We start from the raw sequence: 27,105 nt of genomic DNA on the forward strand, positions 1-27,105 counted from the left end.
AATAAAAAAAAGAAAAATTGGGTAGTAATTGGGAAACCTTCACTTTGAAAGTTCTACACAATTTCTGTGTTCTTAAATTTTCTTTGGGACCAAATGTTCTTTGCTTCTAGATAAAGTCATCTGAGGGGACCTTTAAGCTTCACAGACACAGAGTGTCTGTGCCACTCCTTGCCTGTTGCATGTATATTCTCTGAGCGTGGCAGAGGAATGGAATGTGTTCATTCACATCCTGGCCCATTGCTCTGTTGAATTCTAATTGTAGTATGTTGAGGTCTGAAGTCTGATTGAGTTTTGTGAAAATCTTTGATTTTGGAGTTTGTTTGTTTGTTTGTTTTTATTTATTAAATTTGGTACCAGGGTCTCAATACACAGCTCAGATTTATAGTGATCCTCATTTCTCAGCCTCCTCAGTGCTGGGATTACAGGTGTATGCCACCATACCTGGTTTTGGTGGTCAGCTCCATGAGATACTAGCATGGCATGTAGTACTGGGGATCGAACCCAGGTCCTTGTGCTTGCCCAGCAGGCACTTAGACTGCTGAGCTATCTCTCCGGCCTGATTTTGGAGTTTTTGCTTTAGATATTTTCAACCATAAAGATTCCTAGCATTTATACCTTCTTAGTAAGTTTTGACTGTTACTTCAGGTAATCTTTTTGAGTAAAAATCTTACACGTTATGATTTCAATAAATGTTGATGTATTTATATTTGTATTTATAATGGTATGTCAATATGTGATATAATTATATATTATATTTATAATGTTTCCATTTAGATCAGATCATTGTACTTCCTATATTTTCACTTTTTTTTGTCACTTGTTTTAGGTGTATTTCTTAGCTTAGCTTTATAATTAATTTGAAATGCATCTAGCAGGAAAATATAACCTATTTGTTATGGCTATGAATATGAGTTTTATCTTGTTATTTTCTTTTCATTTGTAGCATGCTTATCAATTTACTTTTTCTAGATTTCTAGTCACTTAATGGTCACATAGATATATGGATTAAAAAGGTGGAAAGATATATGCAATCTTAATTGAAAGCTGAAGAACCTATGGGGATAATTGTGGTTTAAAGTCAATTTTTGTTAAATTTGATCAGAATAAACGGATCTTTTCTGATCAAACAACAACAATAAAAAATTTTAATATATAGCTATAGAGTCAGTTACATTTATGAGAAAAGGTTCACCTGGCTCGGTTGGTCTCAGAAATCAGAATTGGAGACACAGCCTAGGCCCAGTTGCTCTTAGCAGGGCCATATTGAAGGGAAAATAGGAAGTTGTGTGCCTTATGCATAGGCTAGGCCAACAGATGGTTGTCACCAGGTAGTCAGTCCATTTTCTGCTCACTTTCTTTAAGTATAGAAGGCTGGGTACTCTATAAAGAAAAGAGTTTTATTTTGGCTCACAATTCCAGAAATTTGGCCCATGGCATCAGCATTAGCTTAGTTTTATTTTATTTTAGTTAGTTAGTTTGTTTTTTGAGACAGATTCTCTCTCTCTGTAATTTAGGCTGGCCTTGTATTTGTGACAATTTGCTTGCATCAGCCCGCTGAGTGCTGGGGTTACAGGAATACACTAAGACACCTGGCTATTACTATATATTTTTAAAAGTTACAAGAAAGGATTTTGAATATTTTCTCTGCCAAGAAATGATAAACTTTTGAGGCTAGATATATTTACCCTATTTGGAATGATATATGTACATGTATCACAGCATCACATAGTATCCCATAAATATATATACTTTTTATATAAAGTTAAAGGTTATTAAAAATTGTCAGTATATACATTTTTGTCAGCATAGAAATATTGGATATAATGCCAGTTTTAGGAAGTAAAACCATATTTTCAAAATAAAATATTATATTATTATAAAATATTATAGTAATATTTCCTCCTCTTAGAAGCTAAGGTTGATATAAAGCATCTTTATCCTCTTTTCTCCTCTGGGGCCATTTTTCCCAGGCCAAGGGCCTGTGAGGGTTAAGTATGCTTGAAGTATGGCGCCATCTACGAGGGAGCATGTTAATCTATTTAGATAATAACCCCAAGTATATCTGTACTGAGTATTTTTTTTCCAATTTTTTTACTTATAAAGTGTTCACTTGGGAAAAAGGAAGAGTCTAGTCACAAGAGGCCTATGTTTTTTGAGACTAAATCTAGTACTTTTATGGTTGGGAAGTTAACATTGGGTTGAAGGTTATTTGTCTCATATAAATTAAACAGTCTCAAAATATAACTTCTTAGGATAAATTCCTCAGTTATTGTATATGGTTTTCTTAATAATCACAAGTACAGAAGGGCTGCTTCCTTTAAAATTTTGCAGATTACTTTAATGACTTACATCTTTCAACCTTGGCTGGTGATGTAGCTCTAATTCAATTTGCTTTGCAGTTTGTAAGATTTTTGAAGTACAATAGTTGGTAGTCTCCCAGCCAGAGCAGTAGTTCTAGAGGACTGGAGTGTTGTTTCTGGGAGTTCCTCAGGAAGATGAGGACTTCTGAACCAGTATGGTGTAGGAGTATATGGACAGGAGAAGGTACACACAAGAGTAAGATGGGTGACACATGGTGCTGCATGGACAAGCCTCAGGACACTATGCTAAATGAAATAAGCCATCAGAAAAAGATCCATTCCATATGATGTAGGGAAATTACCACAGAATTAAGGGGGCAGAGAGTGATATGGAAGAACATCTTTAAAGGCAATTTGGCAGAATCCATCAAAATTTATTTTATATGTGTGTAGAGATGTACATGTAAGAATAATTATTGCCTGGAACCACCCCCCCCAAATAATTATTGCAATAATGCTTTTAGTAACAAAAGATTAGAACCAACATAAGTGGGCTCTTACACCCATCCTGATGACAGACGTGTATATACCATTAGAAGAAAAGTAGGCCATGGTCATGCAAAGTAGAACTAGCATTCATTGAATAGTTGCCATATGATAAAGACTATCCTCAATTCTTTGCATGTTATTGGTACATTTGTTCTTGACTACAGTCCTGTGAGGCATTGGTTCCATATTGATCTAAAAGATACAGAAATTTAAGGCATAATTACTCAGTAACAGTTGTCCCTGTAGTTAGTGACAGCGCTAGGATTTACCTGTTGCTCTCTGGCTTCAGAATGTAGTCTCTTTATATCTTCACTGTAACTGTTTCTCCACATCTGAATCTATCTTGGCGAGGGTGCGGAATGTGCCACCATTTGTGTACAGATATATATGCTGGCCTATAGAACTTTGTATGATGATGGTAATCCCGGAGAAACGGGCCATATGTGGCTGTTGAGCACTGAAAAGAAGACTGATGGGGCTAGGAAAGTGAATTTTTAATCTTACTTAATTTCAATGGATTGATGTCTATTGTAACAACAAATGCACAATAGAATGTATGTGGAAATAGATAAAAGAAAAGATCATTAAGTCTTGTGGTTTGCAAACCCTTGAAAAAAGCTTCTACAGAAACAGTTGAAAAACAGGTTCTGTAACTGATCATTTCAAAACCACTGATTATAAGCAAGCCACTTCATTTGAGAGATGAGGAAACTAACAGCCAGAAAAAGTTGAGTCATTTTTCCTGAAGTCATAATCACACAGTTGCTTTCATAATGGAGGAAGGAGGAACTGGTTACAATTTGGGTTACTTTTTCCTCATTGGTTTACATTTTGGTAAAAGGCAAAAAAAGATGTATACAATCTGCAGAGAAAGCAGCGTATTACCAATTTACATTTTGGTTTGTTGGTGTTTCCTCAAATCTGATTATCATCAGCTCAATAAAGGAAAAAAAGAGTCCAGACTTTTGTTTCTTAGAACTACATGGGGACTCTTATCAACTTGCTCCTTCTTTGAGGACAGACTACACCATGCCTTCCTCACATGCCAGACTTGCCCTGCCTATTCCACCGCATGCAGTGAGCCATATGTTTCCATCACCTGTACTTCTTCTGTTTGTATATCCGTTAGCACTTTACACATGGAGGGGCTTGATAAATATCTGCTGACTCTAATTATGGTTATATGAGCTATGAGTCGATTCTACTTCTATCCCAGAAAATCAAACCATTAGTGCCAACAGTCTATAAGGGATCTTTAATATTCCATGGTGAATACATATAAGCTCTCAGCTAGGAGAACAGTATGGGAGTTTGGAGTGCTAACAGATAACTTAGAAAATAGGTAACTAGGTCATTCTAGAATGAGAGGGACTAGCAGAGTTACCAATAGCCATGATAATTTTTAGAAAAGGTAAGCAAAGAAGAATAAAAGTAGGGTAATTCAACATAAAATAGTAAGGAAAGTTGGGGGAAAAATTCCAAAAAAGATTTCTCCTGAGACCTGAAGTATGACCGAAGCCTGGAAATTCCTAGCAGAGAATCACTTGAAACTCAAACTGAGAGATATAAAGATCTCTTAATAGACTGCTATGAAGTTAGGCTGAGTCATGACATCTTATCTTCCTTCACCAGTGTAGACTGTGCCAGCATGGTTGGAGACTCAGCCATATGGTTTAGCAGGGTTGAGCAGCAGGACCAAGAGCTTGCTGTGAAGCTAGACCACATGTCAAGATGCCAAAGTCAGAGAACCTCTGGAAGGAAATGTCATGCAAAAAAAAAAAAGGAAATGTCATGCATGAAGACATGCTTGAATGTTTAAGTGAAAATACAGAAAGCTAATGTGAAAGCAAAAGAGGTAAAAGCTTTATTATATTCATCTCTTTTGTGTTGCTATAACAGAATACCACAGATTGGGTAATTTATAAGCAATTGGGATGTCCCAAGAGAATAGTGCCAGCATTTGGCGAGGGTCTTCTTTCCATGTCATCCCATGGTCCACCATGGGAGAAGGGCAAGAAGCATGCACCAGAGGGCCCCAGCTCCAAAAAAGAGAAAAACAGGAACTTCTTTTCTTTGCAGTTCCCTAGCAGTTGGACGGTAGCCTCCAACACTGAGGGTGGATCTTCCTTACTTCACTCAGATTCTCCTGCCATCTCCTCTGGAAATGCTGTCACAGACACACCCAGAAGCATTACATTACCTGTTTTCTAGATATCCTTTAATCCAGTTAAATAGATGTGTAAAATTCATCATCACAAGCACTAACCACTCTTCTGATATGAATAATCTAATTGTATCTCAGGAAAAGCCTGTGCAGTATCTGCCTAAGCATCAGTAGTGATGGGATAACCCCTTTGTCATCAGAAATCACTTTTCTTCAGAGGAGTGTTTCTTCTCTATAGCTGCTTAACTTCTCCTTTTGTCCTCACCAGGTTAACAAAAAGGGCCATACATAATACCTTTTAGATTCATTAGTGATGGCCTCTGGTCAGCTGTTTTTCAGTCTCAACCCTTCAGTTCCCTTCATTTGAGAAGAGTGGGAGAAATCATTTAAAAAGTAAACTTTTCAAAATGAATCTTTAAATTTAATTTAATTCTGATTTTAAAATCCCAGCAGATTTTGTTGGTTCTTGAGTGTAATAAAATGTTTTTAAAAATTTCTGGAAAAATAAGCAACACCCAAAAAGTGTTGAGAATGATAATGAAGATAGGTTTTTCAAATCTGATTAGAAATATACTGTGAACTGTGGTAGATAAGGCCCTTAGTTAAGCTATTCTGCCCACTTTAGATAGTCCAGAAGGGGTAGCACAAATAACAAAATCATCATAAACATCATTCCAGTGGCCCAGGTTTAAGAGTATTCATGATATTTCTTTACCATCCCCCTTTCCTCTTTGAGATAAAGTCTCATTCATTATATAATTTAGTCTTGCCTCAAACTAGAGGACTCTTACGTCTTGCCTCCCAAGTGCTGGAATTACAGACATGTGCTACAAACCAGCCAGTATTCATAACATTTTATCAAATAGGTGGAATAGGTCCATGTATCTTTAAATCTTGAGAGATTTTAAAATGAAAGACTGAACTTTAAAGAAAAAAAAAAAGACAACTTTGGAGACAATAAGCTATATAAAATAGTAAATAGAAAAATAAGTGATTAAAGATATTCCTTGAAGTAGAAAGAAATTCCAAAGAAACCCCAGGTTATATGCTTCAAGGACAAAAGATTGATTTCCTCTTGACATAACTTTAATTAATCTCTTGATATCTTGATAATTTTAGCATTAAAATATTTAAATAAGTTTTTCTTTTATGGATGTATACATTTTTGGCAGATTTGTGTGTGTGTGTGTGTGTGTGTGTGTGTGTGTGTGTGTGTTTTAATCTTCATCATATAGAAAATTATGTGGAAAGATTTCTCATTGTTAGCCTGGTGTGATAACACATGCTTATAATCCCAGCACTCTGGGAAGCTAAAGCAGGAGAATCACAGTTTAAGCAACTTTAGTGACTTAGCAAGACCTTGGCTCAAAATAAAAAAAGAAGATCAGTATGTAGCGAAGTACAAAGGTACAACATTCAAATTCAATTTTCAGTACCAAAAGAAAAGAAAAAAATATTCCTACGTCCTTCTATGTTTCTTGAATTTTATGTTTCAGGTGGCTTTCTGCAGGATTATAAATTTATCTCCAATATTATAAATCCTTAGGAACTATACAGTGGTACCCAGGTTCGCAAACCTAATTAGTTCCACAGTTTTGGAAAAGATGGCCACATACATGTTTGTGCAAGAAAGATGGCTGTCTGTGGTCATGTGCATCAACCAATGCAGAATTCACAAACAAAAACAAGATTTTGCCAAATGCTTGTTTGTGAACCAAATTGTTAGTTAACAAAAGTGTTTGTGAACTGAGGCACCACTATATTTTTACCAAATGTTTTAATTTTGATATTTAAATTTATCCAGCCAGCCAGGCATAGTGGCACACTCTTGTAATCCCAGCACTTGGGAGGCTGAGTCAGGAATATCACTGAAATTCAAGGCCAGCCTGAGTTATAAAGTGAGTTCAAGGCCAGCCTGAACTTCATAGCAAAACCTTGTCTCAAGAAGATAATAAATAAATAAATTTATCTATCCAAAGCTTACCTCAAAACCACAGGGAAGGGCAACTGGTGAAATGATCCCCTAGAGAGGGCAACTGGTAAAATGATGTGCTGGGCATCAGCTCTCTGCCTGGACACAATACAGGTTGCTGGTATGTGAGCAGAATACAGAGTGGCTAGGCAACAGTGACCAAAGCAGATGCAGCTGAAACAGCTTGTTTTGTGGGATGGTACAGAGAAAGGAGGAAGTTATACAGACTGAGGGCTGTTGTGGTGTGGATATACACTATCCCCAAAAGGCTCATGTATATTGGATTAGTAATATCTCTTAGTTATTGCCAACTGATCAGGTTTACAACCTCCCAAATGAGTGTACTGCGAAGGCTAAATACAAGAGGCAAATAAAATGATTTCTGAGCTCTAGAGGGATCAAAATGCTCTCAAAGAATTCGAGATTTTCAGAGGCCACCTTTTGTGGGTGGCCCATATTTGTTTAGTTACCAAAACATGGGAGGGAACTACTGAAGAAGTGGGGAACCATTCAAGGACTCCTCCAAGTAAGCTCTTAAGAAGCCACCCTGCAGTGAGATGCCTGATGCTACAGTCTTTATCTAGTTGAGGTTGGAGCCAGGTATCCTTGACTGTGACTATATCTTATCCTTTGAAGCTTAATGTCTTCACCCACCATTATAGGCCTTGATAGAGACCAGTAACTCACAGAGGTTTACTTACTATGAGTTCACTGCCCATCTCCAGACAAGGAGGTAGGCCTTTGACAGACCCACAAGTAGACATGGAAAGCCAATTGGTTAATTTTAAGTCCTGCTCAGAGCTGCTTCATAGTGGTCTCCATCACATGTACCTAGTCGTCAATGCAGCAGTGTTCAGAAGTGGGGCTTTTGGAAGATAATTGGCTCTTAAGAGCTCTAAGTTCATTAGTGAATTAATGCATTGGTGGATTCATAATTTGATGGCATTATTGGGAGGTGATGGAATCTCAGGAGATGGAACCTAGCTAAGAGTGAGTCATGGCAGCACACCTTTGGGGACTATCCCATGTCTTGAGCTCTTTACTCTCTGGCGTGCTCTTTCTTCTGGTTTCATGACTACCATGAACTGCATCTTTCATCTACTGTGTCATTCTACCATGGAGTTCTGCCTCCCTTCAGGCCCAAAGCAAAGGAACCAGCCTCTGAAACCATGAGCTAAATGAACCTTTTCCCTTACAAATTTATTTTCTTGGGTATTTTGTCACAATGATGGAAAGCTGACTGTCTCAGGAACCAGAACCCTATATAGATCTCTACATCTCCATGGCTAAAGCCTCCGCTTTTCATGTGCAGGGCAAATTTACTTGAGGTGAGTGGGTAGCATGGGACTAGATCAAAGAGCAGAACCGGGAGGGGGTGTACATATACACAAGGCAAGGGATGAATGCTGAATACAAGCACAGGAAAGGGGATGCAGGCTGCATTATTACAATTTCACAAGAACTGGCTTATCTCTGTATATGTTCTGTGTTCTTTTTAACAAATCAAAGTGAGTCTGGTCCTTGTGCTCTTATGCGTGCTGAACCTTAATGAGTGAGCTGCTTTATGTTTTGTGATCTATGAATTGTTACGTTTTCCTAAAAATAATAAAACTTGGTCTTATTCCACAGCTGTGATAATAAGGAGCTATTTGGGAAAATCCCAGAGAGACCTGGGAGTGGGAATGTTTAGATCGTCATGCCCTGAGACAGCTAGTTCCTGTAGGAATGAATTACCGTATTTTCTAATCCATTTCCTGCTTTTTTTTTTTTTCCCAAAAGCTTTGACTTTGTTTCTTTTTAACTGTTTTTCGATTTTGGAACTAAGTACATAGAGATTCAGTCAATTCATAGAAACGTAATGGAGGAACCTGGAGCTTACCAGAAAAGATAGAGTAGGAATAAGTTCACATAGCCATCAAATATAGCTGTATCCCCAGTGGAGCTGAGCAAATAACATGTTTCGGTGCCTGCTCTGAAGCTTCTTTTCCCTGCGACTAATGTTTTTAACAATGTTGGTGTTTCCAGGCAACAAGAAGCAAAGTGAATCTTCTAAAAGCAAATGCTCTATGTTGTTGGGGTTTGCCTTGCTTCTTTCCTACTGTGTGAAGCATGCTGCCTTTGCATGTACTCTTCTGGAATTGTGATCACCCTCCTAAACACTCTAGCAAGGCAGTTTTCAGTAAGAACATCAAAGCTGAAGCTTCTCCTGTAATGGTTTCACTGTATTCACTTTTCTCAAGTGACTTGCAGTACTTCTTTTAAATGCATCTAGAAACAAGCTCCATTGGAGATGTTGGGAATGTTCCTGATTTTACATTTGAATCTTTTCCACCAAGAAGACCATATTGACCTGAAGCCCTGGATCTTGATATGTTTTCTCCCTCCTACTCACTGAGCCTTCCTCCCATTTTTTTGCCTCCTTGACTTCCCCTGAGGTGGGCTGGTGGGAGCCCAGCTCACCACAGGGTTTGCAACTATCTGTAGACAAGGCAGTACTGGGCAACAGTACCATAGCAATGTAACTCTTTAACAGGGAGAGAGGGGGAAACATCTGATAAAGCATGTATCAACTCTTCTATATATGTGATTTATCTTATACTCCTGTAAAAAACAAAGAAACATGATTGTGATCAAATTGTGCTACAGCACATCAACTAACACCCCATTCACAAAAGTATACCTTAAAGCTCATAAACATATGCCTCAGTTATTAAATTTTTTAAAAATACTTTTATAATAATTGTAACAAAAGCAACAGCTGAGATGTATATAGTGCTTTGCAGATTGTCACCTTTTTATTTAAGGTATGGTAAATGTATACACATATGTTAGTTTAACCAGCCACATTGAGTTGGAATTGTTGACAGTCTTGGTGCTCAAGTGGCATGAGAGACCATTTCATGTAGCATTCAGGGGAAAAACACCTGACAGTGTAAAGTTATTGGAATGAGTATGTTATTACAAATCAAAGCTGATTGTTTTGTATCTTTGCCAGTGTCAGAATACTAAAGGAGATATTTCCTGACCTGTTAGATTTAATTACCTGACTAAATTGGGAGTTTTCATAATAAATCCTTATTTTTAAAGGCAAAATATTCTTGAAACTATAGATAATTTGTTTGCTATTTCTATCATGGCTTTGATCTTATGAGATTTAAGCCTCAAGCTTCTTAAAAAAAATTTAAAAATTATTTATTTATTTATTTGGTACAGTTTCTTGCTGTGCAGCTCAGATTCATAGTGATCCTCCTGTTTCAGTCTCCCCAGTGCTGGGAGTACAGGCATGCGCTACCACGTCTGGTTTCAAACTATTGTATTATTCTTTTGTAGTTATTTATCAAGAACTATTCTTAAATGGGCCAGGCATGGTGACACATGGGTGTAGTCCCAGCTACTCAAGATGTTGCAGCATGAGTGGTAGATTTGAGTAAAATCTAGACAATTTAGTGAGTGCCTGTCTCAAAATTTAATGGTTGGTGGTGTAGCTGAGTGGTAAAGTGCATGTGTACTAGGCAAGTACCCAATAACAAAACAAAAAACTACTTCTAAATGAGAGTCTGTTAACCAGTGCACTGAACATTTTCTTGATTTTTTTTTTTTAATTTTTATTTATTTGTGTGTATGTGTGGCCAGCTCAGCCCACCAGGGGTCAGGGCGGGCTGGCATGTGGTGCTGGGGGATTGAACCGCGGTCCCTGTGCTTTGCTAAGCTTGTTCTAAGTAGGTGCTTTAGACCACTGAGCCATCTCACCAGCCCCACTTTCTTAATTTTGTGAGATAAGATAGCTTCCTTGTACCTTTAGATCCATTTGACCTCTCAAAATGCTTCTGAAGATTGTGCCATTGAAGAAAGATGTTTCATACTGTTGTGGTTCGGAAGACAAAATCATAAGTATAGCTATAGGTCTTACTGACTTTTGCTTCTGATTTGAGAATCAAGACAGCCTCCATGATACAAAATAGAGTCCCCATTGACAGAACATGAGTTTTGTAAAGTGGAAACAAGGAAACAAAACAGTGTAGATAGACAGACAAAACAAGTCTCAGTGGTTGGGGCTGATGAGATAGCTCAGCAGACTTTTTAAATGACTGCTTAGGCAAGCGCAGGGGCCAGGGCACCCCAGCAACACATGCCACACCAGCCCTGTCCCTGGGCACGCTGAGCTGGCCACCCAGTCCAGACATGGTGGTGCATGCCTGTAATTCCAGTGCTGGGGAGGCTCAAAACAAAACAGGAAGATCACTATGATTCCAAGCTGCGTAGTGAGACCCTGTACCAAATATATTAAAAAAACAAAACAAAACTCAGTGGTTAATATGAATGATTTCAAGTTATTATTTTGTAAGTCTAAAAGCAAAGACTTCGTTATGCTAACTCAGGTAAACCGGAATCCAGTTTTCTGAGAAAACTAGTCTATCTTGGAATCTGTTCTTAATGTTTCAGTTTGATAATGGAGCATTTAGTGTGAATGATGTGGTATGCTGGGACCTAGTATAAATGCTCTGTCCAGATAAATACCCCCCTATTTTTAATAGTATTATAAATGGCACAAGTTATGTGTATATTCAGTTTTGTTTTGGGAGGATAACATTTAGCAAGTCTTAAAAGCTTTAGGTATAAAGCAAATTTGGACAGTAAGGGAAGGTGGGGTAAGAATCTGCCTGCTTAGACACATGGGTTCCTTAGAACAGTAAGTCACCTATGCTAGGAGAGTGATACCATCTTCCCCAGACATTGTTCCTGGTGGTCAGTGACCAACCACAGAAAACATGGTTCTGGTTTTACTCACAAAGTGAAAGTCAGAGAGCTGGCCAAATAGCTCAACAGAGTAAAGCACCTGCTTAGGCAGACACAAGGGCCAGGAATTTGATCCCCAGGCCTGCCATGCTGGCCCTGCCCCTGGGGCACACGGAGATGGGGATTGAGACTGGGTGTGGTGGTGCAGGCCTGTAGTCCCAGCACTTGGGAGGCTGTAAACAGGAGGATCACTGAGTCTGATCTACACTGTGAGACCCTTAGACCCTGTCCTAAAATTAAAAAAAAAAAAAAAAAAAGTCAGAGTTCCACCCTAGTGTTACCATGTAATGGGTGGGTATAGTCCAGGTTTTTGTGTATGATGAGCAGAGAATTGCCAAGTGTACACCCAGTAGCAAGTACATTTATTGAAGATCACAGGAAGTTGTGCTCATGGCACATCTGTGCTAACAAAAGATAATGCACAAACTGAAAAATGATGGCTGGTTAACAGAAAAGCAGAAGCCTGCACATCGATCATAGCATACAGAATCAACAACACCCCCAAATAAATCAGGCTTTTAGAATTTAAAGGATATGCACCTTAGCCCCAGTACCTCCCCAGAGTCTCTAGATGTGATCAACAGAAATGATTGGCGGGGTGCTGGGCCATCTCAGGGGCCCTCACCACACATGCTTGTCACAGAATTCACTATGTGTGATATGTAACTCCTGGTAAAGTGAAGGTGACTGAAGTTTAGGATGTGTAATACAAGTGCTCTTGCCTAGAGCATCAGCTATCTCCTGAGATATTTTATTTTCTACCTCTCCTAGGACGATAGAAGGAGGAGCAGCCCTACAGTGCTGTTTAATGGATGGAAGGAAGTGACTTCCTCAGCTCTCTTGTTTCTAACTGTGCTATTCCAGTCCTTCAAATCTGTTTTCTTTCATCACAGCCTTCTTGTTCACTCTTCCCTAGATACAGGGCTGCTTCCATATAGTAGGTAGTGTTGAATGCTGTGCGCGTGTGAATCTGCCTTGTGCCCTCAATCACTTCTTCCTTTCCTGTGTGGCTATATCTCATGGCAAATGTAGCATAAGTGCTTTGAGATCATCCAGAACTGGTGTTGTAGTCCTGACCACTACACTAGCATTTTTTTCTTTTTGTTGCAGCTGTCTTATCTATAAATGGTTAGAAGTTCTAAAGAATCAAGTGATAACGTGCACAGTGATAGGCACATCAGAGACACTCAGCAAATGTCAGTGATCTTAGCACCACCACCATTTTTGAAGCTTGAGACCTAATACTCATACTTAAGGGACTCTTGTCTTGATTAGTGAACATTTAACTTCCTGCTTAAAATACAGCCTTTTGTTTAAGATGAGATTATAGACATTGGTGTTTTTTTGTGAAAGAAATGCTTTTAGGCATGCTGCTGTGCTTGCCCCCATTGACAAAGATGCCATAGGAGTCATCATAATACACAAAAATCAGTGACCTCTGAAAATAAAACCTAGCTTTTACTCCTCCACATCACATTCATGTGAGAGATGAGTTTGATAATGGCAGCCTGTGTGTGGTAAAGAAAGGAAAGAAGGGAATTAGATTTAATATGCACTGTAACGCTGTGCATTCCCCAAGGCTGGCTTTCTCCTTTCCCCAAGGCTGGCTTTCTCCTTTTCCCTGTGCTTCTCTTCCCAGAGTTTGGTTAAGTGAGCTAGATAGGTCATGGCCTTTCACCTGTTTCTTTCCTCTGGTTTTTTTTTTTTTGTTTTTTTTTTGTTTTGTTTTGTTTTTGTTTTTTTAATATACAAACCTCTTCAGAAAGTATAAAAGCAAAGGGTGTCCTTTCTCTACAGCAGTATCCAGGCCTTATCAGATAGCTGCTGAACCCAAAAGGGTTTGGAAGCTAAAAATCCAAATGACTAGCTTCCCAGTGGTCCTAGCTATTATACTGTTGACCTGAAAACCAGAAGGGGCCTCTTGCAGTAAGGACTTTCTCGGGCTTTTATGTAATATGGCTACTTAGCAGTTATCACCACTCAGTTGTACTGGAGTCGTGTTCAGCAGAATGAGGAGGCATTATTATATTGGTGTGTTGCTTTCAGCCAAATTGCCTTCTATGAATGAATGTAATTGCAAAGTAGATTCAAGAACACATCTGACAGCCTGTGTTTTGGGAGAAATCTCTGGGGCCCATCAGAATCATCCTACACTCTGGCTGAAAACCAGAGGAGGTTTTATAGAAAGGTGGGGATGTGGACTCCTGGTGTCTCCACCATTCAGTTAAGCCTTATGCATGATGTATATTCCACTTCTTTCAGCCTTAATTTATCTTTTAAGAGAGGTACTTGACTGGCTTCATTGCTATGAGCCAGGTTAGCTTGAATTAATACTGGGGGTGGGGAGGGAGGAATCTTGATAAAAATTCCAAATAAAGTCATAGGGAGGGGCTGGGGAGATAGATCAGTGGTCTTAAGTACTCGTCTGGCAAGGACCTGGGTTGTGCCATCCCAGAGACCCAGGCACACCATGCCAGCCCCGAAACCAGGCATAGTAGCACACACCTGTGATGCCAGCACTGAGGAGGCTGAGGCAGGAGGATCACTATGAGTCTAAACTGTGTAGTGAGACCCTGTGCCAAATAAATAAATACATAGGGAGTTTGCTCTCTAAATTGGGAAGCTAAGGAAGCCACCTAAAGAAATTTATACTCTAATTTCATTATACAGTTCTACCTAGTATATTCTTCAAAACTGCTAATATACACACGTTGAGATAAATTCCATAATCCTCTTTTCCTATTCCAACCAGACTTTATGCTGCATTTGGCTTCTCCCTTCCTTTCTAACTTTTTTAAAAAAATGTATTTAGTACAAGATCTATAGGATCTCACTACACAGATCAAACTCATAGTGATCTCCTGTTCTCAGCCTCTTAAGTGCTGGGATTACAGGCACAAGCCACCATGCCCAGTCTCAGTTGCCATCTCAGCCTGCCCCAGGGACAGGGCCAGCATATTGGAGCCTCTCAGTTGAGATAGGGATAGTAGAAGCAAAAGCAAGCCTTAAGAGATTGATGCTCTTGTTTAATCTTGGTCTACTTATTGATTAGATTCTATATGATTATGGTGGTGCTGGCAGTTATGATGACAGTAGTAATGTTGATTTTTCCTTGACCAGTTGAATCTGAGGATATGTTGGGATATGCAAAGCTAATCAGTGGGATTAATTTGGAGTGAGATATTTCATCCTTTAGGGGGTCACCCAGGGAGGGGGTGGACAGGAATTCCCTACTGTTTGAGGTGCTAACACGATTCTTAATGCTACCTTATGCACAGATTCGAACACCAGTCTATTCTTAGTATCAAAATTAAATGTACTCCCAGCAGATTTGAGTAGTTTATATATGTAACTGAAGTTGCTGAATCAAAAACCCATACCTGTCTAAACACAGTCGTCTTTGTGTTCTGAGACATTGCACAATTTGAGAATTTCATACCACTTTTTCTTACCCCTCAGAACATTGACATCACCAATTTTAGCAGTAGCTGGAGTGATGGCCTGGCCTTCTGCGCTCTGCTTCACACCTACCTGCCTGCCCATATCCCGTACCAGGAGTTGAACAGTCAAGAGAAAGTAAGTCACAGCTGTCTTTGTTCTTCTCTAGAAATCAAAGGGGAATTCCTAATTCTCTTGATAAACCCCAGTAGGGGTGGCATTTATAGAGCTAGAATAGGCATTAGACGATTTTTTTTTTTTAATTTATTTGGTTGTTACACGGTCACATAACTCAGCTTGGACTCATAGTGATCCTCCTGTCTTCAAAGCCTCCCCGGCAGTGGGATTACAGGCATACTCCACTATGGCCAGACTCTGTGGCTGGTCAGCCTGCCCTGGAGGTGGCACTGGTGTGGCATGTGGTGCTGGGAATTGAACCAGGGTCCCTGCACTTGCTTGAGCTTGCCTAAGTCCACTTTAGTGCACTGAGCTATTTTGCTGGCCCCAGCACTAGACCATTAATACCAGCACAATAACCACTGACTGTGTGACTGCAGCATAGAGTGCCATCCTCAACAAATATTTCTCAGCTTTCCTTCTCAATAAATATCCTTTGTTACCTAGGAAAACACAGTGAAAGCTTTACTGTGCTACTAAGAAGTTCTTGTCACCCACTTTCCAGAGAAATCCCTGATGGAGTTTGATCTTCATGGTTTCAAAAACCTTGGCCAGACTTTTCAAAGGCAATTCCAGAGCTGGGGGTGTAGCTCAGTGGCAGAATGTTTGTGTAGCATAAATAAGGCCTGGGTTTGATTCCCTACCACCACAAAAACAAAAAGAAAAACTAATTCTATTTCAAAGTACCATCAAAATGATTCCCTGCTCAAATACGGAAAATTGCATATCACATTTTTAGTTGCATATTAAAGACTTCACGATGTTAAACATTAAATAAATGTATGTGACTTAATGTAATGTATATCATATTCACAGAACCTTTTGACTTGTAGTTTTACTGAAATCACTGTTAACGAAGTTGACAAGCCAGGTATGATAGTGCACAGCTATAATTCCATCACTCTGGGAGTTGAGACAGTAGCATCATAACTTTAAGACCAGGGACTAGGGAGATAGCTTGGACATCTAAATGCCTGCTTGGCAAACCCTAGGACCTGGGTTTGATTCCTGCTACAGTGGCATGCCATGCTGGCCCTGGAACCCTGGGTGCCCCTTGCCAGCCAACAAAACTGGGCATGGTGGTACAAGCACTTTCAGATGTCTGATTTGACAGGACCATTTTCAAGGGTGGCTACAGCAAATTCTATTTTGATTATCCCACATCAAGATTTAAATAAAGTCATTACCTTTATTATTAAACGATAAAGAGAATGATCATAGCAATGATAATAAATGAACAAAGTGATTCAAATTGTTAAAATGTTAATCGAGGTTTTTCAGAGAAACACAACCTTTGGGTGTTTGTGGGAGGGGAGAGGTGAAATTTTAAGGACTTGGCTCAACAGTTATAGAAGCTGGGAAGTCCAAAATCCATAGGGAGGTAGTCTGGCAGATTGACTCAGAGAAGAGTTGATTTCAAGCTGCATGCCATCTAGGTAGATTTCCTTCGTTTTGGAAGAAGTTAATCTTTTTCAAAGAAGGTCTTCAACTGCTTAAATTAGACTCATCCACATTATATAAGGTCATTTGCTTTACCTAGAATTTGCTGATTTAAATGTTACTCACCTTTTAAATCTCTTTTAGTTGTTTTTGTTCTTTTGTGGGGTTTTTTGACCAGGGATTGAACTCAGGACCTTGAGCTTGCCAGGCAGACGCTTATGCCGCTAAGCTCTCTCCCCAATTTAAATCTCTTTTGCAGAAATATCTCGAATAATGTTTAGCCAAATGTCTGGATACCAGTACAGACAAGATGACACATAAAATTAACCACCACAGAGTGTATTAAATATTTAAAGCACATTTATGTTGGGTATTTTGCAGTCTATGAAGCAGTCTGGAGGGGTTATTAAACATTTTAAGGGGAAAACGTTGTGTTGCAAATCATATTAAGTCTGAAATACATGAAATATGCAGGTTGTAATGTCAAGCAAGTAACTAGATAGCAAGTTCAGATGGGAGCCCAAGTGGGAAATACAGTTTGGACAGTCATCAATAACAGATGAGGGTGCTCGCTTCAGGAGCACGTACACTAAAATTGGAACAATACAGAGAAGATTAGCATGGCCCCTGCGCAAGGATGACACACAAATTCGTGAAGAGTTCAAAAAATAAATAAATAACAGATGAGGGGTGGGGAGATAGCTCAGTGGTCTAAGCACCTGCCTGGCAAGAACAAGGAAGTCCAGGCATACTGTGCCAGCCACCGAAACCAGACTTGGTGGCGCACGCCTATAATCCCAGCACACGGGAGGCTGAGACAGGAGGACCACTACGAGTCTGAGCTGTATAGCAAAACCCTGTACCAAATAAATAAAAGATTTAAAAAGAAAAAGCTTCTGAAAAATAAATAAATAAAAACAGATGAATGCTGCCACAGTAGAACTTCCTGAGATGATGGTAATGTTCTCTATCTGTATTGTCCAATATGGTGGCCACCAGCCAAGTGGGAAATTGAGCACATGAAATATGGCTAGTATGACTGACGAACTGAAGTCTTCATTTTAACTGATTTCAATTTAAATAGCCTTGGGTACTATGTTGGACAGAACACATACAGATGGTATTTAAAATCGTGTGACTGAAAATCACACAGTATCTGCAACCTTAGAGAAGCTATAGTACAGCAGCCAGTTTTTGTTTCTGTAACAGACTATGTGAGGCTAGATACTTCATAATGAAGTTTACTTAGCTCACAGTTTTAAAGGCTGAAAGTCCAAGGTCAGGCAGCTTGGCCTCTGGTGAGGAACTCATAGAGGCTGGGATATGCACAAGAAATCACAAGACACAACAGGAAATTAGAGTCAAGACCAGCCTTAATCTTTTTATAACTCTTTCAGGAACTAATCAAGTTCCATAAGAACTAAACTAATCTCTTCCAAGGGTGACAGCATAATGACCTAATCACCTCCCCCTGGGCCTCATGCCTTAAAGGTTCCATCACCTCAGCACCACCACATTGGGGCCCAAGCTTCCACTACATGAACATTTGAAGAGCAAACTCAAATCAAAGCACAGGCATAGAGAGATGAGAAACAAGGAACAAGCCTCTGGAGTTTGTGGTCCAGGTAGAGAAGAACCCAGCAGAGTGAACTAGGAGGGAGCAAACAGAGAGTAGAACTGCGACCACAATATACCACAGAGGCCACAGCAGTGCACAGCATCTGACAGCTTCATGGTAAAGCTCTTATTTGACGATGATGTAGACATTCATCTCCTCTCCTCCCTCTTTTTTCAGACCCAGCCTTCCCCATGTGATATTACAAAGCTAATTGAGGAAATAGTAAATATAAAATAATGACATACTGTCTTAAACCCTTATCCTCCCAATAGATCTGGCTTCTTTATCTTCTAATCAATATGGATCTATTGAAAAATAATGTGTCTGCAAATGTTTTTCACACTTTGAATCGTGAATATTGCTTTCTGATGACTGAAACCTCTTTTGTTTTCTTTCTTTCAGTACTAGGGGTTGAACTCAGAACCTTCTTGCTGAGCTACATCCTCAGCCCATTTTTTTATTTTGACCTGAGGTCTTACCAAGTCACTAAATTGTCCCAGCTGGGCTCAAACTTGCAGCCTTAGCCTCCCAGAACTCTTGGATTATAGATGTGACTGAAAGCTCTTTGTTTCTCTCTGGATCCCTCTGATTCCCATATTGAGATACCAACTGCCCAGTGGCCTCCTGTAGATATGGAATTGTGCAGCAGGACAGACAGAAACCACATTGTCCTCCCTTTGTTGTCGTTACAGAACAGAGGAGAGGCCTCTATGTGAGGTTAAATTGATTTTCCTAAATCTATCAAAGCAGCACCTGAATCCAGTGGTTTGTGATATCACAGAGACACCTCCAGATACATAGAATGTTCATTTTAAGATTTATTTGGCTTCACATCCTCCTTGTCAACTGGAGTTGGGTTTGCATCCTAGCACCTAGGACTCTGTTATCACCAATCCCTGAAGGAGTGTGTATATGGCTTCCTGTTCCCTAAATGCCAGGTGCTGGCTACACTGCAGGTTGAGTGACAGTGGCTACCAGGGTATGACGAATAGGCCCCAGGGGTGGAAGAGGCCAGATCCATTACCTTTATGGATAAAAGTTTTCACAGTAGTGTGTCAACACAAGCAAATCAATACAGAAAAACAGCCTGTGTGCAGCCTAATAGGAGAGTAATCTTACTGGAAGAGAGACTGTATGTGAAGAAGAAACTTCCCAAAGGGAGGATTTTCAGTGTTGGATTTCAGAGGAAACAAGCTACTTTGCATGAAGTGCTCACCTTAGTTTGCATTAGGTTGAATGAGTACTGTCTAGCCCTGACCTGCAGCCTTATTCTGATCATCGTCAGTGTTTGGTTTTCATTTGTTTTTTGAGGAGGCTTTTTGGTATGTATAGAAATCAGAAAGACACCAAAAAAGACTTATGATGTTTGTAGAAATCTCTTAAAATTGAGATCTCCCAAGTTTTAACATTTGAAGGTGGAGGTGTAGCTAAGTTGTAATATATGTGCTTACCATGTTCAGCCATAGCACTAAAATAGTTAATTAAAAAGAAAAGAAAAAGTGTATAGTATAGCTGTTGATAGTCTGAAAAGTTCAGAATTCATGAGCTGCTCCCACCTAGATGGAAGTAATTAAGCCTACTACATTCATAAAAACTAAGAAAGATATCCTCTGTGATTTTAGACACATGCAGTCACAGGTTATGAGTTATAGTCAGTGGAATATTTTGGCATGTGCTTTTTGTTTTCAAGAAAAAGATAGGATACTGAGCTGTCCATCTATGAAACTGCCAGTCAGCCTGAATAGAGGCAGTTGGTAGAGTGAAAATGTTTAGATCACTGTGCAATGAAATACGAATCTAAGAGAACTTCTGGAATTGGCACCTTGTCTCTCATTAGTTTTGAGTGAGGTGCCCCATCAACACAACTCCTACTGGCAAGGCTGGCAACAGAATCCTGTCCTGCGTTGAGCACTTGGGCTCTCTTGGAACTGCAAGTTCCCACACTTGACACTGAGTGCATGTAGGAATTTGTTTCAGAGATAATAGAAATTAAAACTGAAGAAGTAGCACAAGTGTACAGATAAGAGATTTAATTGTAAAGGAAGAGAAAATAGGGAAGGAACTTCAGCTTAGGAAGAACAGCTGAAGACAATGCAGATCTGATAGATCAGACTGGCCCATAATAAGAGAATGGACCAGCTCTGATAGCTTCACTGGGTGGGCTAGAGACTGATAATTTTCCATTGGATAATGTGTATGTCCTCATGTTTCCTCCTAAAACATGGTATGGGCCTGCAGTCGTTGTCACTCTTGGAGGCATCGAGGTGATGCATGCATACACACACACACACACACACACACACACACACACACACACATTATAGTACACCCAGTTCTTAGGAGTAGAGGAAAGTACGCTCTGTACATTGCTAGTAAGGCAGGATGGTAAAAAGAGCTATCTCTACCTTTGGTGGGTAACAGTTCATGGATTAGAACTTAAGAGTCCTCCTGTTTCTGTTCCATGAGGGTACCTGTTCCATTTCAGACCTGCATCTTCTTCCCAAAGGCAGCGCAGACAGTGGACAGCCTTATACCCTTATATACTTCTGTGGTCAGAGCTGTAGGGAGAGGACACATTGAGCATCTCTTAAGGGCATGCCCACTTCTCATGTCAGCAGCTGCACAGCGTTTCTGTCACCAGATCGGTTCTGAAGAGGTCCCCACAAAGAGGAAATGGGAACCTCAGCTCAACCCTCTGACAGGGAAGGTAGTAGGTTTGCTGACTTAGGTCACAGAAAAGAATTATGAGATACATCAATGAAAGGTTCATTAGACACAGTTAAAGAAATCAACATTCACAAAGGAGTACAACCCTCAAAAAGTACATTATGGTGTGTGACTAGGAGTTTTGTGTGGTCTTGGGGGTATCCTCGGATGGATGATCTAGGACATGCACTCCTACTGTCTTCTTAGGCTACCCATTTGGAAGGTTGGATTAGAATGCAAACTGTATATATGTGTTTGATATTTAGAGATCTGCTGCACAATTAGTAGTGCTGCTTCCTTGAGAATGGAGGTCTGTAGAGGAAGGGCAGTTTACAGGCAAAAAGTATGGACCCAGTTACTATATCCTTTTTTTTTTTTTTTTTTTTCTTTTTTTAAGTGAGATTCCTGGAAGGGAAAAAGGCATTGCAATGTTGTGTAATTTTGTGTCATGAAGCTTCAGGGTTTTTTTTTAAGTACAACTTTAAAATCCAATATTCTGTATTTCTTTTCTGCCTTTCTTTTCTCCTGAGTCAGCCACACAGTGCCCTGGTGAAAGGGTGTTAGCGTGATGGTACCTGGTCATGCATGTTTGGTGTTGCCGAAATGAGTGAAGTCACCTTTGTGAACCCAGAAGCCATATTTGTCTACCACACTCCATGTTTTACTATTTCAGAGCATTTTGAAACAATTTTCCAGCCTAGGATATTTCTTCTGTGTTCAGTATCTACTTAGAAAACATAGTTATATTTGAATCAGACTAGAAGGTCTTCACTGATTTCTGTATAAAACTTTTGGTTTGCAAATACTTTCTTATTAGACCTTACTAATCATAAAAGAATACATATTAAGACAGTAAAATACAGTGTTTAGCTGACACAGTTCACAAACTTTTGGAGATCATAATTTTTGTGCAGGTAATAGTACAAGAAAGATGGGCATCACAGTTGCTGGAACTGAAAATTGTTATAAACTTTTTCCTTTTTTATTTTTTTAGACAGGGTCTCACTGTGTAGTTCAGGTTGGCCTTCAATTTTCTATGTATCCCAAGCTGACCTGAAAAAGACATGGTGATCTTCCTTCCTCAGCCTCCTAAGTACTGGGATTACAGGCATGTACCACCATACCCAGCTGGTATTTTAGAAAGCAGTCTGTCATTTTATCTCTAAGACTATAAAAACGAATCTTGACTTCTGGAGTAGTGATACCTTAAAAACTAGCTTACAGAAGAACAAGACCTTATTAGCATGAAAATGGTAGATTGCGTCTACTAGTATGGGCTGCATTGAAGGAAGCCTGGGAACCTATTCACAGCTCCCTGCTGCGAAGCAGAACAGTGTTAGGGCAACAAGCAGGAGGCTGCCATTCCATCCTCATTAGCTCCCCTTAATTTCTTTTCTTTCCTTTTTTTAAAAATGTATTTGGTTGTTACAGGGTCTCACTATGCAGCTCGTACTCATAGTGATCCTCCTGCTTTCAGCCTCACCAGCGCTAGGATAACAGGGGTATTCTACCATGCCTGGACTCTTTGGCTGGCTCAGCCCTCTGGGAGCAAGGCTGGTGTGGCATGTGGTGCTGAGGATCAAACATAGTCCCTGTGCTTGCCTGAGCTTGCCTAAGCAGGTGCTTTAGTCCACTGAGCTATCTTTCCAGCCCCTCTTAATTTCAAGAAAGAGGGCTGGTGGTTCAGGCAACATCACCACAGATCAACAGCTTCCCAAGGCCTCGATCACATGCTAGATGAAAACATGCATAGCCATATCTTTTTTTTTTTTTTTCTTCATCCTTTTTCCTGGCAGACAAAGGGAGTACACAGAGCATTTGGAAGAGAGTGAGTTTCCTGTCTAGGACAGAACCTACTAAGCCATCTCCCCAGCCCCTCTTTTTTTTTTTTTTTTTTTTTTGACCTTATTTCTAGATCAGAGTTGGCTTCGGTGTTATAAAACAAACCCCTTGTTCTTAGATCCAGATGTTGAAGTGAGGACAGAAAGAAAGCTATGGGGGAAATGAAAATGTATGAAAAGTTTTTTAAGAAAATGAGATCTTTGTCATGTTGCTCAAACCAGCTTTGGACTCCTGGGCTTCAGGAGTCCCACTTCAGCTTCTGGTGCCTGTGGGGCCCAGCTTGGCCTGAGACTGTATCCCAGCTTTCTGGTTTCCACCAGAAAGAGTACAAGAAAAGTTCATTCTGCTTCCCACCACCAAGAGTACAAGAAAAACCCATAAAAATGGAAAAAGTTAGTTTATTCATAACTTGTCCAGATAGGTTGTGCAGCTTGCCTCCACTGTGCAAAGGCACTCCAATTTATAGACAGATTAGAACAAAGCCAGGAAATAGCCACATGTAGATTTAGCCAAGCTTTGACCCAGAAGGCTGGGAGTGTGGCATCTTCCTTGGCATCAGGGCTAAGGATGGCAGTTTATGCTCACAGCATTGAGAAGCTAGAGAAGTAGTCTATCCCTTTTTTAAAAAATGTTATTTTTAAATATCCATTTTAATCTCATAGTTGTATCATGAGTAACAGACTGTCAGTGCCTACTTACCATGAGTCTTTGTTTTAGCGATAATAGGAATTACAAACTAAAGCACACATTTACAGGGGCAAAGCTTTAATTGGGAACTAAGAAACAAGGTGTAAAAAGGACCCCAGCTTGAATAGTAGCTGGAGAAGGTGTACTCCAATCAAGAGGACCAAACCTGCCCCACACAAAAGTAAAGATTGACTGAAGTAGACCAGGGTCATGACCATCATTCTGTCAGTCCTAGTGTTATAGTTCTTGAAGAACGCTCATGGCTTTAAAGAAAAAGAAAAAAGTTCTGTTCTCATGAAAAGATTGTCTCTGTGATGGTTTTAGTCCTGTGAAGCTGTTCTCCTGAGACTTAGGTGACTATAAGTTCAGGACAATGGCTAGTAAGCATATCTCTAGGGACAGAAACCTGGAGTTGGACATTATAAAAGCTAGTTCATAGATGTCCCTCTGAATCATAGAAATGAATTACTTTAATTACTCTCTTATCTTAGTGTCTTCCTTCTTTTTTTTTTTTTCCCCCTGAGACATGCTATGCAGTTCAGGCTGGCCTTGAACTCACTCCCTACCCCAGGCTGGTCTCAAACTAACAATCCTCCTGCCTCAGCCTCCTGAGTGCTGGTATTATACGCATGTACCACCACACACCTTCGATATTTAAAGGGAATGAGCTAGGCCAGGTAAATTTTGTTCTGCCAGCTTTTGTAGACATTTTCTGAATGACTAATAACCTATATGCGGAACTGAGAAGAATTGGACTTCGTTCTACTTTTAGCTACTTATCAAACATTTTTAGACCCCCATGAAGTCATGGACTTTAGCAAAAATTGGTTTCAAGCCCCTGATTGTCTCAGAAAAAAAAAAAAAATTGTGGACTGTCCAAATAGCTCAGCGAATTAAAACAGGGGCTAGGGGTTTGATCCTTGGACTGCCGTGCCAGCCCTGCCCCCAGGGCTCACTGAGATGGCAATTGAGACTGGGCATGGTGGTGCGTGCCTGTAATCCCAGCTCTTGGGAGACTGTACACAGGTGGATCACTAGGAGTCTAATCTAATAGAGAGACCCTGAACACTCTGTAGACCCTTCCCTAAAATACAAAAAAGAAAAAAAAAATGTGCTTTTAATGAGAAACAAATTTTCTCATGGTAGTCTCTATATAATGACTATCACAGAACTACAGGTATACACCAGTAGGCCCAGGTTATGTATATAATCTAAATGTATAAATTGCTAAATTCTACCTAAGGATACAACATAAATACATAGAACATTTTTGTCTCCCAAGACAAATATGTATCATGCCAGTTTGAATTTTAATAAGTCCTGATGGTTTTGAAATTAATTATGGATGTGTGGGGGTGTGGCCAAATGATTCTTCAATCCATGTGTCCAAAGAAAAGTCAGAGAATAGCCATAAGGAATCTGAAAAACTACAAACTAGAGTTGAATGACTGTGGAATTCTATAATTTTCATATAGAATTTTCTGTACAGCCAAACTGTCAGACAAGTAGGATGAGAAAAATGTATATGAATAAATGCAGAAAATTTTTCCTTAAATATATCCTCTCTCAAGAAAGAAATCTAAGAATGGAGCCGGATGTAGGAGCACATGACTGTAATCTCAGCACTCGGCAGAAGGTGGCTGTGAGTTTGAGGCCAGCCTGGACTACAAAATGAGCTCAAGATTAGCCTGCTCAAAATGGGGAGAGAGAGAGAGAGAGGGGGAGGGAGAGAGGGGTAGAGAGAGGGGGGGAGGGGGGGGAGGGGGAGAGAGAAGACAGAGGAGAGAGGATGCAGAGAGAGACAGGAGAGAGAGGACACAGAGGACAGAGAGAGAGAGAGAGAGAGAGAGAGAGAGAGAGAGAGAGAGAGAAACAGTAACAGTGAGCCAACTAAGAATAAACTCAATTGAGACAGGCGTATAATAAAAAAAATTAATGTGAGATTCTGGAGGGCTATGGCCCTAAAGGATGTTATTGAATGCTGATATAAATAAGAACTTAAGGGTAGGAACAAATGGTGCTGGGAAAATTGGCAGTCTGCATACTGAAGATTGAATCTAGGCCCACATCTAGATGCACCCTAGACTAAACTAAAGCAAAAATGAATTAAATATCTAAATATTAGAACAGAGCTGAGCATGGTGGTGCACACCTATAATCCCAGCACTTGGAAGACTGAAGCAGGAAGATGAAGGTCAGCCTGGGCTACATAGTGAATTCAAGGCCAACATGAAATACACAGTGAAACCCTGTTTCAAAAAGAACAACAAAAACAAAGATAATAGGAAAAAAGAGAAAAATATATAGGAAATGTATGTAATTGTACCTTGATTTAGTATCATTTCTTACGTGTTTTATATGTTTTTGGCCTATTGGTCTGGTTGTTAATCTGTATACATGATAACTAACTTCATAAGGACTTACAAGTAAATGACTCTGAGGCTGGCAGAAAAAGAGGAGTGGGTGGGAAGGGGGGAAAAAGAGTTGAGATGCGTACCAGTTCCCTGTAGTGACTGCGTAATCATTATGTACTGCAAACATGTACTAATACAAATTTTTAAAAAGAGCTTGAGGGTAGAAAAAAGGTGCTAAAAAATAGGAAGCTGCATAAGGAAGTCACTATCCAAATACAAGGCCGACTCATTAGGACAGAAAGTCTGTGGGCCGCAAGGAGAATATTACGAACGTCAAGCCAGTTAGAATGAGTAAAAAGCGTGATGATTAGGAAAAATGCGGAAACTGTAGAGAATAAACGAACTTTTGAAGAAAGGTCCTCCAATTCTGGAACATGCTAAAATGTGTTTTAAGTTTGGCAATGGGTAGAGCAACCAAAAGCGAAGTCCTTTTTGGAGTGGCCCAGGGTCATGGCTTTGGAACTACAGAGAAGATACACTTGTAGTCCACATCTGGGTAAATGTTTATAGTTTCCTTTATAATCATCCTAGAAAGAGAACTCTGAAGACTTAAATGTCCTGCTAGAAAAGAAAGCAGATGTTTTAACTTTTAACAATTTAAATGTAAAACTGGATGAGGTAGAGACACAATGACAGAGACCTCTTGCTTCTTTCACAAAGCACAGTGCTCTGTGCATGATCAGAGGCAGAAGTTCAGGATCATCACTGAAGGTTACAGATATAATAACCGTAAAGGAATATAACTAGATGTATGAGTATAAAGAGAGGACAGCAGTTCCTGGTACCTAAGTCTGCTGTGGTCTTGGGAGGAAGTCAGTAGATGAAGCTTCCGTTTCACAAATCGAGAAGTAGTATGCTGGTGGTGCAGCCTGTGACCCCAGCACTCAGGAGGCTGAGGCAGGAGGATCACTGCAAGTTTGACACAAGCCTGGGCTAAATGGTGAGTTCAAGGCCAGTCCAACCTTGTACCAAAAAAATAGTGGTGTTAGTGTATTATGGAA

The 27,105-nt window shown here is 39.8% G+C and overlaps 1 protein-coding gene and 1 non-coding gene across 3 annotated transcripts in view; both read left to right on the plus strand.

Moving 5' to 3' along the window:
• The window catches only part of Specc1 (sperm antigen with calponin homology and coiled-coil domains 1), a 150,223-nt gene that overhangs the window by 109,799 nt on the left and 13,319 nt on the right, over window positions 1-27,105 (plus strand). Inside the window, exon 11 of one of the 2 annotated variants that reach the window (XM_023719361.1) lies at window positions 15,242-15,358. The exons of the other annotated variant lie outside the window; for it this stretch is intronic. Within the exon in view, the coding sequence (XP_023575129.1) occupies window positions 15,242-15,358 (117 nt within the window). The remainder of the gene's footprint in view (window positions 1-15,241; window positions 15,359-27,105) is intronic. 2 annotated transcript variants of the gene reach the window in all.
• On the plus strand, window positions 17,403-17,509 carry LOC111817711. Its single transcript, XR_002821847.1, has one exon. It is a non-coding gene; the product is annotated as a U6 spliceosomal RNA (small nuclear RNA).

Source organism: Octodon degus, unplaced genomic scaffold (assembly GCF_000260255.1).
Source record: "Octodon degus isolate 3935 unplaced genomic scaffold, OctDeg1.0 scaffold00067, whole genome shotgun sequence".
NCBI classification, from domain to species: domain Eukaryota; kingdom Metazoa; phylum Chordata; class Mammalia; order Rodentia; family Octodontidae; genus Octodon; species Octodon degus.